This window comes from Epinephelus fuscoguttatus, linkage group LG3 (assembly GCF_011397635.1).
Source record: "Epinephelus fuscoguttatus linkage group LG3, E.fuscoguttatus.final_Chr_v1".
NCBI lineage: Eukaryota > Metazoa > Chordata > Actinopteri > Perciformes > Serranidae > Epinephelus > Epinephelus fuscoguttatus.
This window is the reverse complement of record NC_064754.1, coordinates 14,155,321-14,171,258: the sequence shown is the minus strand read 5'-3', so window position 1 is coordinate 14,171,258 and position 15,938 is coordinate 14,155,321. Positions and strand designations below refer to the sequence as shown.

General features: G+C 42.3%; 1 protein-coding gene across 1 annotated transcript in view; it reads left to right on the top strand.

Annotated features, from left to right (window-relative positions):
• Positions 1-987: 987 nt before the first annotated feature.
• The window catches only part of glra3 (glycine receptor, alpha 3), a 60,142-nt gene continuing 45,191 nt past the window's right edge, over positions 988-15,938 (top strand). The window contains exon 1 of the mRNA XM_049568892.1: positions 988-1,348. Within this exon, the coding sequence (XP_049424849.1) occupies positions 1,284-1,348 (65 nt within the window). The 5' untranslated portion in view covers positions 988-1,283. The remainder of the gene's footprint in view (positions 1,349-15,938) is intronic.

Genomic DNA, 15,938 nt, shown 5'->3' with positions numbered 1-15,938 from the left:
CAATCCTTTCCTATTTAATCCAAGCAATGTTAAAAGGTAAAGTCTTAACGTATCCGCTACATAGTAACATGTAAATGTAACATATCTGTGGTTTGAAGAAACGTACAATGCCAATATTTTTATGGCAAATGGCTTCATCAAAAATATGTTCCATGAGCGTGCCAAATTCAGCACTCTAGGCATTCAGAAAGTTTTGCATTGGAGTTGTGTTTGAGGTCATTGTATCAAAAATCTAACAATGAATACAAGGGCAATGAGAAAATGGAATCTCGATCTCAAGGGGATTTACTTGATTAAATAAAGGTTTGCTGCGTCTAAGCTTTAACTTCAGGGTGTTGGCATCTGATAAACTGTGCAGAAAATTCTACTTTTTCTACTTCCAATGGGTGAAAAGCACAATGAGCCTCACACAGCACCCAGATTAAAACCAACACTTCCTAATCATAGTCAGTGTGTAGTGAAATCCAAGGTGCTAGAACAGACACATATCCATGTATACAGACTACTCCATAGGACTATATCCATTCTTGCCTCAGGGTTCTCATGATGTAAATCTGAACTTTAATCAGCATCTCCACTCTGCCCACGCCTCTTTCGGCCACATATGGCAAACTGTCATCAACATAAGCAACTTTACAGCCGGGAATCACAACCACATGCGACTCTGTGCGGTCCTGCCTAACAGAGCAGAATAACAGAGAGAGCAGGAGACAGATGGAGAAAGAAACAGAGAGAAAGAGAAGAAGAAGAACAGGGAAAGAAAATGAGGTGGATGGCAGGATGGTGAGCTACACATACACACACACACAGAGGAGAAGGCATAATGCATGGGTGGGTGTTAAATTTGATCCAGCTCGCTAATTTCAGATGCGATTCAGATGGAGAAATTAGCAACGCTGCAGCTGATTGGCCGAGCCGTCTGCCAGTCATGCCAATCCGGAGTGGCGGGCGGGCCTCTCTGTCCCCGTGCTTCGCGAGGGCACAGAACGAGCCCAGAGCAGAGTGTGAACAGCTGTCGTCCGCTTTTCCTTTCTTAACCTTATTTTCAGTTAACTGATTTATTGTGTAGGAATGCCGAGCTTCCATGTTGTTGCTTTGTTTTCTCTCCAGTGATGGGAATTAACCGCACACACTGAGTTTTTGGAGTTCCTGTCACTATACGGTATGTTTGCGAGTTGCCCTCCGCGTGCTGTTTGACCACAGCTGGAGCGCGAGCGCTGTTCGCGGTGCTGAAAGCCTCACGAGCCGCGAGGAGAGCAGAGGTCTGCAGCCTCTGGAGAGACATGAGGATAAAGAAGCTCTGTGTGGCGGGCTTCTTACTCGCCTGGAAACTAGTGCTGTTACTCAGGTAAGAAATACGTTCAAGTCCAAGTTCTTTATTATTCAAACCACAATATTACTCACGCGCACAAGTCACAAGGGAGCTCGGTCCTGTAATTTTCAGCTGCATGGCTCATTGTTTAATTGTGTATCTAAATTGTTTTACAGTGATTTGAAATAGTCAGTGTATCTGGTGATATCTAGTGTTATTGTGCAATGTCAATTACCCGCACCTGGGGCCAGCTGTAGCCTATCATGGCGAGAGGTCAGTAGCAGGGGCGGTTTTAGGGTCAGAGATGTGGGGCTCAGACTTAAAGGTCCAGTGTGTAGGATGTAGGGAGACATATTGTCAGTAATGGAATATAATATAATTATGTATTCTTTAGTGTATAATCATCTGAAATAGTATCGTTGTGTTTTTGCAACACATTCTCACTCCTAACTCGTCACATGTTGATGTTTGGTCAGATAGATGAGAAAGGTACCCTGGGTGCTTTGGTTGTTGATGTTCTTGGACGCTGCGTCAAGTTCTGTCTGCTACATGGATTGTCGTACAATGTCTTTCAAAATAAACTCACTATGTCAGTACAACAACGCAAATTGACCTTTTTTCCTCCAACAACTAACGCATGTGGTTGGGTTCAGGCAACAAGAGCATGTGGTTAGGTTTAGGAAAAAAGAACGGGGTTTGGCGTTAGAATCTGACAGGACACAAACACCACTCCTCTGAGTGAAAGTCGGTCGAGTGGAGAGAGTGAGGTTGTTGGACCCATCCACCGGAACTTCCACCCACCCTACTTGGACTTTTGCACCTGCCACATTCCCCCTGACACTGCAGAGCATCGTTAAACTATAATGGCAACGGGCAGCGAATCATGCCAATGTTAAAGGACAACTTTTTTCATCAGTGTCTGATGCCACAAGTCACTGCCCAAGTGCCGGATTTTGACGACTTGAGAGTGAGACCAGATTGATTTTCGTTACCTTAGAGTTAGTCTGAGTGGGTGGAAGTTCACTCCATAGATCAGCCTCTCATTGGGCGGAACGAGCCACCCACTGAAGTCCCGCCCTACCACCTCCAGTTGCAGTTTTCAACACGTCCTTTACTAACTTTTGCGGTGTTTGATCTTGTGGGGATTTTTCTGCCATGGTTCGCACCCTGTAAGCGATATTTTTGTGGGCGTGTTACACCAAAACCTGTTTCCCCCTGTGTCGGCCCAGCCAGACCTTTCTTTTCTTGAGAAAGGTCTGGTGAGTGAGACTACCTTAGAGTGAGCCATTTATATCTAGATAGGGAGCGGATCCTCGTCTATGGAGATCGCCATGTTGCACTGTCATGTTTCTAGTAGCCCAGAATGGACAAACTAAATACTTCCTCTAAATAGGGCCATTTGCGTTTTGCATTGGCCACCATAGTTAGCAGCCCCTCATATGAAACTGCTTGATTCAGTGTTTGCTTTGACCAGTTTTAATTAACACGTCTGTTTGTTGTAGAGAGGAAGAGACCTCTGCAGATAATTCAGTTCCTATAGTAAAAACCTGAACACTGACGGAATTCTAACCGGGAGGCATTTCAGCTGGTTACAATCTGCAGTCTTCACCATTAGATGCCACTAAATCCTAATCCTAAATTTTACACACTGGACCTTTAAATCCTTTCTGTGAGTCTTGGGCAAGCCTATGTAAAGACCTATTATCACTAATTATCTTATTAGGATTCAAGTTTGAAGGAGCAGAATCCTGTTGAGTTTGTGCCGATTTATTATTGTTTGTTGTCTTTCATGGTGGCTCAAATTCCTGTAAGTTAGAATGAACTAGAAACATGAAACTGGGCCCTATCAGTGGAAATGATGTACAAATGCTTCATAAGAAATATTAACCCAATCGGCCATATGGTGACACTGCAATTAACACCCCAAAAAAACTATTCTGGAGAGGCCATGTCCCTCCAAAGGCTGGTCAAACACACCATAAATTTGAATAACTTTATATTTGGCACACAACAAAGCCTCTTGGACCATAGACGTCTTTGACATTTTGGCATTTGAGCTGTTTCCTTATACATAATATATAATAATAATAATAATAATAATCATGACAATTATTATTATCATTTCAAACACACATTTGGCTCTTGGGCCCTATGATGTCTGTTTTAATTTTTTCTAGATTTTGTTTTTTTTCCCAAATTACATGTTTTCTATTTTTTTTATGTTTAATCATGTGGTGAATGAATAAAAATCCAACAATTCAATAAGAAAATATCCAAATAATACATTAAATGTAACACAGCCTTACACTTTTTTTTTCAAAGATAGTGCTTCAATACACTTATGAAACAAAAAATCCATCCTTTTTTAACATAAGTTCACATCTGTGGTTGACATTGCCCTGCTCTAAATTTGGCTGTTAGTGTTAAATTCCTCAGTTTTTGGATGACTTAGAGTCACAGAGGGCCTCTTCCACATGACCGCAGGGTCCAGCAATAATGTTCATGGTCAGGATTTTGTTTTCCAGCAGCTCAACATCAAAGAACAAGATTATTTTCCTTATAATTTAATGGGATTTCTTAATTTATAAAGGGCACAGGTAAATGTTTTATACTAACTGTTACTTACTTAAGTATTTACACTGTGTTAACACCTCATTTTGAAAAGTGGACATAGTCATATATGTGTCCTGGGCCATCTGAATTTGGAGGCATTTCGGTTTTAGTGGCGGCTGGTTTGAGATGTGAGTGACAGCCAGAAACATCAGACACTCCCCCTGGACGGCCCAACACCCACAGGAGGACAGTGTTTGACCCAGCCTGGCTGACCGAGAAAAAGACTGCGGTCAAGCTTGCCGTCATTCGCATCTCTGCGGTCAAAAAAAGTCGATACCAAAGTTGGAGATAGCACAGGCAGAGCAGAGCAAAGTCTTTGTGACAGACCTGGTGTTTCCCCTGAGTCGGCAGCTTTGTCGCTGTGCATGTCAGTGTGTGAAGAGGGAGAGGCAGAAATCCTGACTATTTTCAGATCACCACACGCAGACCCGGCTGTGATGTGGAGGAAGCAAGGAATTTAAAGTGTTTATCAGAAATAACAGCCTGTTCTCAACTCGTCAAATACTGCCTTTTTATCTGTGATGTCACTGTCGGAAACAGAGTCATGCTTTGCAGCAGTATGATATGCACTGTGCAGCGGCACTTTTAATACCGCTGGCAACTACCGTATAAGAGCGAGAAAGTCGATAAAGTGTGGATGGGGAGGGAGCTGAATGGGTCAAACAAAGTCCGGACTTTCACCCGGGAGCCCTCTGTTTGTTTCTTGTGTGAAACCAAAAGTCACTGAGTTATTTTAACATTATTTTAACAGCATAGTGTACCAGTATGTGTAGCATGCCACACTGGTGACGTATAGCACATGTAAGTCATGTTATGTTACATGACAGTAGCAACACCTGTGCTTATTGTAAGCCAAAACGCCTAAAGCTAAGGAAATAGACTGAAAGACAAAGTGTTTCACCAAGGTTTATTTTAAGACACAATGCATGTAACAAGTGTGAATTGACACACCGGCCCTGAACATACAAAACTGATGCAGGAGGGTGCCTATGAGGTTATATTTTGACGTGTAGATTAGAGTTCTCAAGGGGTTGAAAAAATTACAACCCGAACTGAACCAACCCATGTGAGCTGAAGCCCGAATCCGGCCTGTCCGAGATCATCACATAAATGAATACTGAGCCTGAGCCCGACCAAGCCTCACCCCCCAAAAAGCACTTGTCAGTTTCTAAAGCTCAGGACACACCGGCTGTCTGGTGGTGCACGGCACGTGTGTCTCCAGTGGAAAGTGGACCAGCTCAGTGGATCACAAACTCTCCATGCTGTATTTTCTTGTCGGAAAAGCTCCCTGCTTTGGCCAGGAGGAAGGACAGAGAGCCCGGCACGGAGCCTGGCTGCTCCCTCTCCTTCTCTCCATGCCTGCAGGGCGACCTTACATTCACATTTGGCTAACTTCGGCTTAATTATCACCGCCTCCCATCTTCTCACATTTTCGTCTCTCTGACCTTGTTGACAGTGGCACAGACACTGACAGGCCAGTCATTGGTCAAAAGACACCAGGCTACAGCAAAAGCAAAAAGGTTTTTTTATTTCCCCCAAAACCCTAAGCCCTATGTGACTTGACACACATTTTCGTCCCAAACCCAGCCCAACCCGTAGGGCTTTTCAGGACCCATTGAACTCTAGTGTTGGTCCACCAGAAAAAGCTGCGGTACTCGACATGATGAGTTGAGAACGTAATGGCAATGAACATAGCAGAGGCATCCACTCTTGCCTTAGTAAATGAATTTTGCACATTGTGTTTTGGAGATACGTCTGTGTTCATAAGTGCAATATTTGAAGCCTTTGAGATAAAAGGTCGCTGTTTATTTTTAAAATCTATCTCAGCTTTTTTTGTACAGTTACCAACATCAGCCAGACACCAGACAGTAGTAGCTTCCTAAAGTGGGATTTGTATTTCCACAATGACTTGAGTCATAAAAGTCTTGTGTGTTTTATTTAAACCTGCTGATCCTCATGACAAGCACTAAGTTGAAGATGACATATATACTGTAATTGCTGCACATGTTTCCCAAAAGTTTGAGCGCTTTAGGATAAAAAGAAAGCAGCTGAAAAGATCAAAGCCACAGTAAATCTTCTTAGAGGGTCATGGATGGATTCAGAGACAAACTTTAACAGGCTTATAGTCTGTCATTCAATGGGAGCTGGACTGGAGCTGCCTCCAGCTTGTCATTCATGCATAATACTCAAAACCTTTGTTTCTGCCTCTTTCCCCTCTCCAATTGTTGTTTTTCTTTTTTCCTGAATGCAGATGGGCATTATCCATGGTCACTGGTCATACACGCATACTAATGATCAGATGTAACACTTTTACACTAATTCAAAAGTCGTGTAGAAAGCCCTGTTTCAGAGAATGAGTGAAAGTATTTTATTTTATTTCCCTAAGTTTCTTGCATAATGCAGCACGTGTGAGCACACAAACAGAACTGCCTCTCTTGAATGTTTTAGTATTTGCCTCATCTCCCCTCTTCATTACAAGCCATTGTAAGCCTCTGGCCTCAATTTTCTGTGTTCTGGTGTATGTGTCTCATTGTGCTAAATGCTGTTTTCAGAGGCCTTTCTGCCTAGAACAACCTACTGGGCAAACACAAATACTTAGGCTTTTTTGATTTTTTTAAATGTATTTTTTTAAATGTAAATCTTTTCCATTTAGATAGAAATATATCTTTATTTTAAATAGATATTATTAAAAATAAATACAGCTAAGAATTATGTCACATAGCATCATTAAGTTGTTAGATAAATAAGCTATGTCAAAAAGAATTTAATCAGTTCGCTGCTTCTTGATAAGGTGTTGCTGACGTCTTACTGCTCTACTGAATCGACTCTTACATTCTGACATCAGGCTGGAAAACATCAGCATTTATCATCCACTAGTGAAACAATAAGATTACTTAAATGTATTCAGCCGTGACGCTTTTTGTCCTTTAAGCATCCTTCCCTAATAAAGCGAGCTGAAGTCTTGTTAGGCGTGTTGTGCCCAGGTGCTCTTAAGAGATCCAGAAGTCCTTGTTCACGCTGTTGTCGCTGACTGTTACTGTTGATGGGGATTTGATGTTGATGAATAGATTTGTGGTTGTACTGAGGTTTGTGGTGATGCTGGCAGCCATGAATATGTTGATGCTGATGTACAGTAACATTGATGTTTACGCTATTTATTACGGTGCTGTGCACTCCCCTTATTTTGTATTGCCTCGAGTTGTGTATGTCTTCTCATGTTGTCTCACCTGTTGTCTGTCTTATATACGGTGGCATACAGTTTCACCCTGGGGGGGGTGGGGGGGGTGGGATTCATAAAATGTATCATAAAGGCTTTATATTTGCTATGAGGTGTGCTCTATGGACATACCTTAATGGATGTCAGGAAGGTTTATGTCAGCCTCAGGAGGATGTCACAAAAAGTGTAATATACTTTACACTCAAAAAAGCGACTCGGAGGCTGCGAATTTGGTTATCTCAGCACAGTCACTGTTATTCAACAGAGACTGGAAAGCACAGCATTAGCTGCTACTGCTTGCATCCAGCGTGCTGTGTAAAATATAACACTTGTATATATGTTGTAGAGCTGCCCCCTGAAGGTTGAAGATTTAAATCATCAGTCTGAGACCATTCAGTCAACTGAAATTCTTCAAGTGGTGCAGTTGTTTTTTCTTTTTCAGTCAGTGTGCAGTGTTCTGGGATGTTTCGGTCCCCAGATTTAGCAGCACAGTGAGCGCTCCTCGCCTTCACGCTGCTCTTCAGTACAGGCAGCTTCATTTCCAGACTGAGGGTGAGTGTGAGTGAGAAGGAGGCAGCTGCCCGGAAGAGAGGCTTTGTCTGGTCAGGCTCCAAGATAACATTATCTTCAGCCATGTCCTTAGAAGTGGTGAATTTACAGCTCATAGCAACTTTTTACAGTTTCTGGCTTGGCAAAAACTGTTGTTGCACATGTCTGATCAGTCGTTAGCGTAGTTAGCACGCATTAGCTCGGATGACTAATTACATGAATGTCACTGTCACCCTTAACGTCCCGCCGAACCTTGTTAAAATCTCAAACTCTATATGGAACAACAAATAGTGAAATATTCATACTGTAGTTGAAGTTAAATTGATCTATTCTATTCTATCACAATATAGGTAGTGAATAAATCTGAGAACAGCATTTAGTACAGAACAGGACATCCACACAAATGCTTCTTGGACATTTATCAAAAGAGGAAAGGGGAAAGAGGAAAGTTTTCTTAACATGAGATCAACGCAGCACAAATAATGATTTAAAAACAATCAAAAATACAAACTAAAACCAAAATGAAAGAAAGGATAATGTAATCATAGACTTAACAGGAATTCAACATAGCAACAAAAAGAATAAAGCACTTACAAGGCATGCAGACTAAACAGATAAACTTATGAAAGAATGTGGGTACATTGAAATAGGGCTATGTGCTTATCCAAACCTGTAAACCTGTATTAGAGCAGGCATCCATCATAATCTGAAATCTGAATAACATGTCTCAAGAGAATCACTGCTAGTTGCGGCTGTTGTAGTAATAAATTCTACAAAGAAATAAGTAACAAAAGCTCCACAGTCTCCCTCATATCACTCCAGGATTTAGTTTGTGCGTGCGTGTGTGTGTGTGTGAGTTTGTGTGTGTCTGTCACTGGCTTTGTTGTAACAGTGCATGACAAATATGACCATAAGAACACTTGTTACTGCTGAGGGAAACATGTGGCTGAAAAGCACAGCTAAGTGGTGTTCTGCCCGGCTGTGTGTATGTGGTGCTGGGGAAGTGATGGAGGGCGAAGGGGGTAGTCTCCACACTAAGTGAACATTTGGCTGAAGGCAGTTAGTCGACCCCATTGCTATCACCGCGCTGGGCTTGCCAGACTGTAATGCCAAAAATACCTTAGGGTGGCTGGGAAATGTAGTGTTTCTGATGTATGCGTTAATCCAGCAGCTAATTAGTCTGAACAAGTACAACAGCTGCAAATAGACTAGAAGGGCTACATATTAATGCAACGGCCAGGCAAGAACTGTTTTCACCTCAGAGTGGAGTCAAGTGTCTACAACCACACAAGTTGTCACATCAGAGAAGAATATTAATTACTGTCCAAATCAATACACGTAACTTTAAGTGAGGATACAAAAAGGAGTGATAACAAGGAAAGCTTTCACACAGTAGTCAGCGGCTATTTAGTATCTTTCAGGAGGCCACATTTACAGGAAGCTAATGTGTGGGGCCCAACATTTCCCTGAGCTATTATTCTTATTATGCGTGGGCACTTGACACAACATGCCACCATGTTTTCAAAATTTATATGTTGCTACAGTGCAATTTACATTTACTATTTGCATTTTTACAACCTGAACTTACACATTCTTTTGTCCTCTCATCTCTGCTCTGTGTAAACAGCCTGCATACAGAACAATTAGAGTACTTTTAAGTTATTAAAATCAACCCGATGTATGCGTGGCAATTGAGTAGCTCTACATTGCATTAAAAAAATCCCTACATGCAAGGTGTTCCTTAATGTTTTATTTATGTATTGATTTTTTTCATAAACCCTCTCTTTAATCTTTATGGCCTTGTCATTGCCTTGAGGGAATGTTTCTCTCCCTTTGGTGAGTGTTCTCCAGTGTGCAGTCGTGCTTGACTTAGCTTACCTGAATAACAGCACATTCTCACTCTCGTTTTTGTTCACTCCACTCCACACGTTTGGTCATGTACTTTCCATGTCCAGATATGATGTGAAGGGTACCCTGGGTGCATTGGTTGTTGATGTTCTGGGACGCCGTGTTAAGTTTTGCCTGTTACATGCATTGTCTATACACACACTACGCTGGTACAACACCGAAAATTGACCTTTTTCTTCCTTCAACAACAAAAGCACGTTGCTGGATTTAGGAAAAGAGAACTGAGTTTGGCTTTATATTCAAATGGGAAGTGAACACTGCTCTCCCAGGTGACAGTCTGGACTCTAGTTTCCCGGCGCAGCGCAGGGTGGCAAACCCCGCGCAGAGCTAGTTTCGAGCAGCACAACCCAAGGCGCGCTCAGTTTAGTAGTTTGGCAGACCGAGGTGTGCTGAGATGGGTGTGGCGGCGCAGCAGGGGGAGGCGTCGACAGATCCAGGTTGGCGCAGTGACAGTTTCGTGCCAAAAGGCTTTGCCGAAGGTGCGCTCAAAGCTTGCCAGCTGAAACCAGGTCTACTGTCAGTGCAGGTGGAGCGCAGCCAGTGTAAGCTGAAGTTTGGCTGACTGGCGGACAGTGCACACACGTTACCAAAACCTCACAGGCAGGTTTCCAGAATATCAGGCACATTACGGAGGTGGGAAAGAGGAGTAGCTGCGCCAGCACGCATGGTGTGCCAAACTTGCAAAATCCACCTGGCCACACCCAGTTGGCGAAGCGCAGGTGTGCTGCGCCCCTGCCTCGCCCGGTCTGCGAAAGTAGAGCCCTCTGTGTTTGTTGGACCTATCCACCACCGCTCCCAGTCCCCTACTAGGACTTTCACCTCCTTAAATTATGTTCCTGTCTTGCTGTGTCTCCCCCCATAATAGCAACTGGCCAGATATCATGCCGTGGTTAAAGGACGGCTTTTTTGTCAGTGTATGACGCCGCAAGTTACTGCCCAAGCGTGACACCCCAAAGTGAAAACAGGTTGGATTAAACTGTACTCCATTTATTTATTTATTTTTTTGTTGCCTTTTCATCTTTAATATTAATATTTACTCTTTACTATTACTCTAATTGTAGGACTATTTGTTACACTTGCAGGGGCGTGGTGAGTGTGGGTGTCATAAGCTCTGCACTGCTGTCTGTCTCTTCCCCTTGCAGTGTGTACATGGTGAAACGAGTGCTTGGAATGTTGGTTAATATCATAAACAGTCTCATACTGCCTTTTGGTGTTGTTTAAGGTGTTTGGGGTTTTGCTGCGGGTGGGGCTCAGTCCCTGTTCTTTTACATACATTTAGCTTTGCAGAGTGGTGAGACAGCAGAGAATTGACGATGGCTGCACTCATTACACCCCTGTGCATGAAAGTTTTGCCAGTAGAGACACCTGTGTAACAGCTGATGTAAAACTAAGGATTGGATTGGGCTCTATATGGCTCAATATTGCCGATCCCAATCACTTAAAAAATGCCTTGATTGGCCCATATACCAATCTTTAAGATCAGACTGGGACATCCGTAGCCCTTTATTTGCATGATTTTTTTCTTCTTAAGGTTTAAGGTTTTATTAACAGGCCAAAGTCTGCCCGTGTGCCGCCAATTGAAAAGACTTGCAATAGTCAATCCACGAAAATAGCACCAATAAATGATTGTTGATGTTGTTTACTTACTTTTCTCTCTGGGAGTTAGCTTTCATCACAAATTAATCATGGCAATGCATATGCATCTGCAAATATCTTAAGGCCTCTCGGTGGAAACAGTCTTGTAGTGCTCCTCCTCCTGGTAGTCATGGCTTGGCCTCTGTCTGTGTGGCTGGAATCAGCGTGATCATGCTACCATCTGGGTTTCCCAGGGGGCATGTAGAAAGAAGCAAAACTGTCAGATGCCTTTTATGTGTATGTTCTAAAGGCTTGTCTGTACCCTCTCTGAGAAGGTGATCAGCTGTTTGTACTTGGGTAGGCCAGTCTTCCTGTTTGAATGTTGAAAGCTCCCCATGAGAAACATTCTGCGATTGTGGTACATTATGCAGTGATACATTATGCAGTTTTGAATCTGGCCAAGCAGAACGGCCTGTGTTTGAGGTAACAGTGAAAGGGCCTGCAGCGGGTGATCACATATTCCAAATCTGGAGAGCAGCGGTTGGAGATTGTGGTTATTTCAGGGCACCAGCTGATGACTGTTTTCTCGCTGAGCACAGCTTTGTCATTTACAGAGCAGAGATAAATGACGAGTCAGTGGAAAATGCCCTGATTAAGTTATGTTTTCATAAAGCAGAACCCATACTTCCATTCATATTTAAAGCTGAACATCGGGACTGGGCCCAGTTTAGTTGTTGTTTCTGGCCTGAGATTAAAACATGAAAAGACATCATCCGGGCAGAGTGGATGTTGTTCTGCTAGGTCTTCCTCTATATCTCTTCAACAGTACATAAGAACACTTTCACCTCCAGAAGGCTTGAAATTGATTTTTGGTGTTTGGAGAGCCCGCCTGACACCGAAAGCAGCTCAGCGTTACTAAATAATTTGTAATCCTGCAATTGGATTCAGCTGCAGCAACAAGTGAGTTGAGACTGAGACACAGTGAGACCATCACTGTTGGCTTTGAGAACGGAGTTACAGCAGTTCAGAAACTAACAACGATAGTATGAACAAGACACTGAATAGGCCATTTATTCTTTTATCTGTAGTACATTTCTTCAGAATACTATGGGGGGGGTCACGGCGGGCTGGCTTGTTTCTCACTGGGTAAAACCTGTGTAACAGCAGCAACAGAAAGTTTGCTTAGTGGTCGGAGCGATCCAGAATCACAACCCCAGTGCTGAGGGTTTGCGATGGCTGAATTTGAGTTGCTACTCCTCACTCTCCTCCTGGTGAAGTTGTCCTCTAGCGGCGTGGATTGAGGCAGAGGGACCGCGGGTTGTGCCAGCTAGCTAGTTCTTGTCCCGTTTGTGGTCTAATCTTATAAAGCAAGGATCTCTCTCTGCATATCTTAAGAACCATTCACTGGATCTACTTCATTCTTGGCGGGGGTATTGCTGGGGACCTGAGGATGTTGAATTTGGTGCAGCAAATTAATTTTGTTACGTGACAGGTGCAATATTAATTGAAGTTAAAGTTTGAATAACAATTGGCAAGCTCTCTGTGCGGTAGCAGTGATGAGGCTTCAGGGTTATTTGCCCTATCTGGAAATTAATGCCTCTGCTAAGTGTATTTCAACAGTGTTTTTGATTGACAATAGCCGCCACTTTGGGTGTGTTTTTCAGGGGTTGATTAAGAGATTTGGTAGCCTAAGGCAAATGCCCTCTTGCTTTGCTTTTCAATCTTTATCTAACTGGGATTATTGGCACTGGCAGTGGTAGAAGAAGGTAGCTCAAAACTTTTTTTTTTTTTTCTGAGGTACAACTTTACTTAATTAACTATTAATACGGCACACAGCAAAAGTCTTGCATTCAAATTTTAACTTAAAGTGATGACTAAAAAGTGTAAAAAAGAAGTGGGGTTGTATGAGGTTCTTATCCACAGTCAGTGTATCATCTACAGTAGATGGCAGTTGGCATGCTCCCCATTTGGAGAAGCAGGCAGGAGTACCAACATGGAAGCTAAGCAATGTACTATTGTGGACTGGGGCACCAGCAAAGCATATTTTAGCCACTTCAAAAAGGCCCACCAACTAAAATCAATGTCACTTTAAGTGGGCGCTATTTTGAGAATATTTTCACCGCCTACCTTGCCATCAGACATCCCTTTTGGTGTTGCATTGTCCCAGCTGCAGAGCTTTGGTATTCCTACACATAGCGCAACTCTGACGTGCACTGTATTTCTGTATTATACAGTATATGTCAATGTATTTTATGTTATATATTATTATAAATTATATTATTGTATATTGTGAGTATTTTTCACTATTTTGACAATTTACACATCATAAACAATTAATCATAAAATAATTTTTGACGAAAATAATTGTTAGTTGGAGCCCAACACATATAATTGCATCAGTTTACACTATTAGTCTAACATCAGTTGGTAGGGACACATGCATGCTCATGTGCATGCAAGTTCACATTGATTCACTGTCCTGCTCTAATTTATGCAGAGAAGCATTCAATGGTTTTCATAAATTATTTTCAGATTCATGCAGAGAAACACTTCTTAAACTGAAGTTCAGTCTAACCAGATAAAAGGATGTTGTGGACATTCCTGGAGACACACTGATATTTTTTTTATTCCTTTTATTCCTTTTTAATGACTCAAGGTCCTGTACTACATTTGGCTCACACTCATCCACATCTACAAACCATAACCCAGAATAATGAATTCTTGAACATTTGACTTTCCAGCATGCTTGTTGGCATGCTGATAGAGATAGGGTGTTACATAATGGTAGGGATACACCAAGGTCTTTCGGTATGGCCAGATGCAAAAGGCCTCTTCTCACTGTCTCTTCGTGTCGGCTTCATGGGGATGTTTTATTGCATAATCAGAGAGCTAGTTATAAATAATTCTGTCAGCACTTCAAACCAAACCTCTTCCTGACAGGGCTGGGCTTTTTAGTATCTTAGTTGCAGGGCGCCTACGATATGTTGTTTCATATGTTCAGATGAATGCTGATTCTGAATCCTCTGGGATTTTGTTTTGTGAGTCTAAGTCTGATGTTACTGTGTTACCTTATCACAATAAAATGTGGTCTTCCCTAAAAAGGAAACATCTGCGAGCTTTTCTCACGTAAGCCTATAGAGCCAGGCAAGGCTGTGCAAAATAAAACAAATTGACTTTAGTAATGTAGCTGTAGCTCAGTGAGCACAGGGAGCCATTCAACATCGCCACTTTGCGCTCTTGCTTAATATCAGACAACTGTCAACTCGTTACAGTGTTCAGTCTGACATTGCATCCACTCCAACTGATTTCCCTGGGGAAGGGAGATTCAATTTTCCTTAACCAATCACTAATGTGTCCGCCTAATTGAATGTCATTTTAAGTCCACACTGATGCGTAGCCATGCTAGCATACTGGTTTCAAGAATAGATTGGAGCAAAGTGAAGTAAAACCAGTAATCACCAATGATGTTATTACTAATCATTAATTAGCCCCGTTTCCACCAACACTTTCTGTATGGTACCTTTGGAACTAAAAGTAACCCCTCAGACATGGTACCTAGATCCTGGCGTTTCCACCACAAACAGTACTCTTTCATGTGGGCGGGGTAGTTGTCACTCACTGCCCCGTCCAGCATTCACTGTATTTCCTTATCACAGGTGACACAGATGGAAGTCTGCATCTTGTTTATCGTCCACAGAACAAAATAAAACAGGCTGCAGTGAGTCTCTCTCCATGGGATATTAAAAAATAGCCAGTTTGTGCATTTAGTCCTTCTAAGGCAAGCTCAGGGGTTTAGTGTTCCCATAACCCACAGAAATACGCTCTGCAACAGCATTTTTTTTTCTCCAAGTGAGGATTAGAATATATGCAGCTCACATACCTTCACAAAACAAATAGGTTAAACAAAAAAACAATAGATTGGCTTTCATAATTTTGACCCTCTTGCAGTTGAACCACAGTATTTTCCCAGTCGTATTGTTGTCACAAGTTCTTGATGACGCCTGTATAATTGCCAGGTCCAGTGTAGAAATTGAAATGCATCGATGTGGTGGTTAAGTGTGTGTGTCACATCCACGAATCAGTAGCTTGGTGGTTTACTCGGTGTAAATGGCTGAAGTCTTAGCATGAATGAAATATTATACTCACTTCAACCCTACGCTTTGAAACCACCAGTGATTTCATTATTATTGATTTAGTAGATAGTAGTAACCACAGCAGATTAAAACAGAAAAGAAATTCATTAAATAATTAATACATTAAACACATTAATACATTTAATTAATTCAGCTCTCCCCTTTAAATGGCCTCTGTGTGTGAGAGAGACAGTAGTTCTAGATTAAAAGCTCATCTATTATTGATAAGGATCGGATGTTATGCTGTGTCTCTCTACATTGCTTCCTATATTGTCCTCTCGTGTTTTAGAGGAGAGGAGTGTAGAAGAGAAAGGGGGCAGGAAGAGTAGCAGGAGAGGAGAGAGCAGAGGAAAACATGCGGAGAGGTAGCGCTACAGCAACCTAAGCAGCTTAGCAGCTGATTTAAGATGCTCTGAGCTGACAACTCTGCGTGAGTGTGACTGTTAACTGTGCCGTCTGAAGACAGAAACTGTTCCACGGAGAGGTGGAGGAAAATGGTTTGCATGCTAAGACTGACACATGGACTAATGAGACAAAGGCCTCTCATTTGATGGCTGTGTCTCTGAGCGTTATCTGTCGGCATAAACAACAGCATCAGTGAGGGTAAAGCCAGCAGACACTGAAAGTGGGG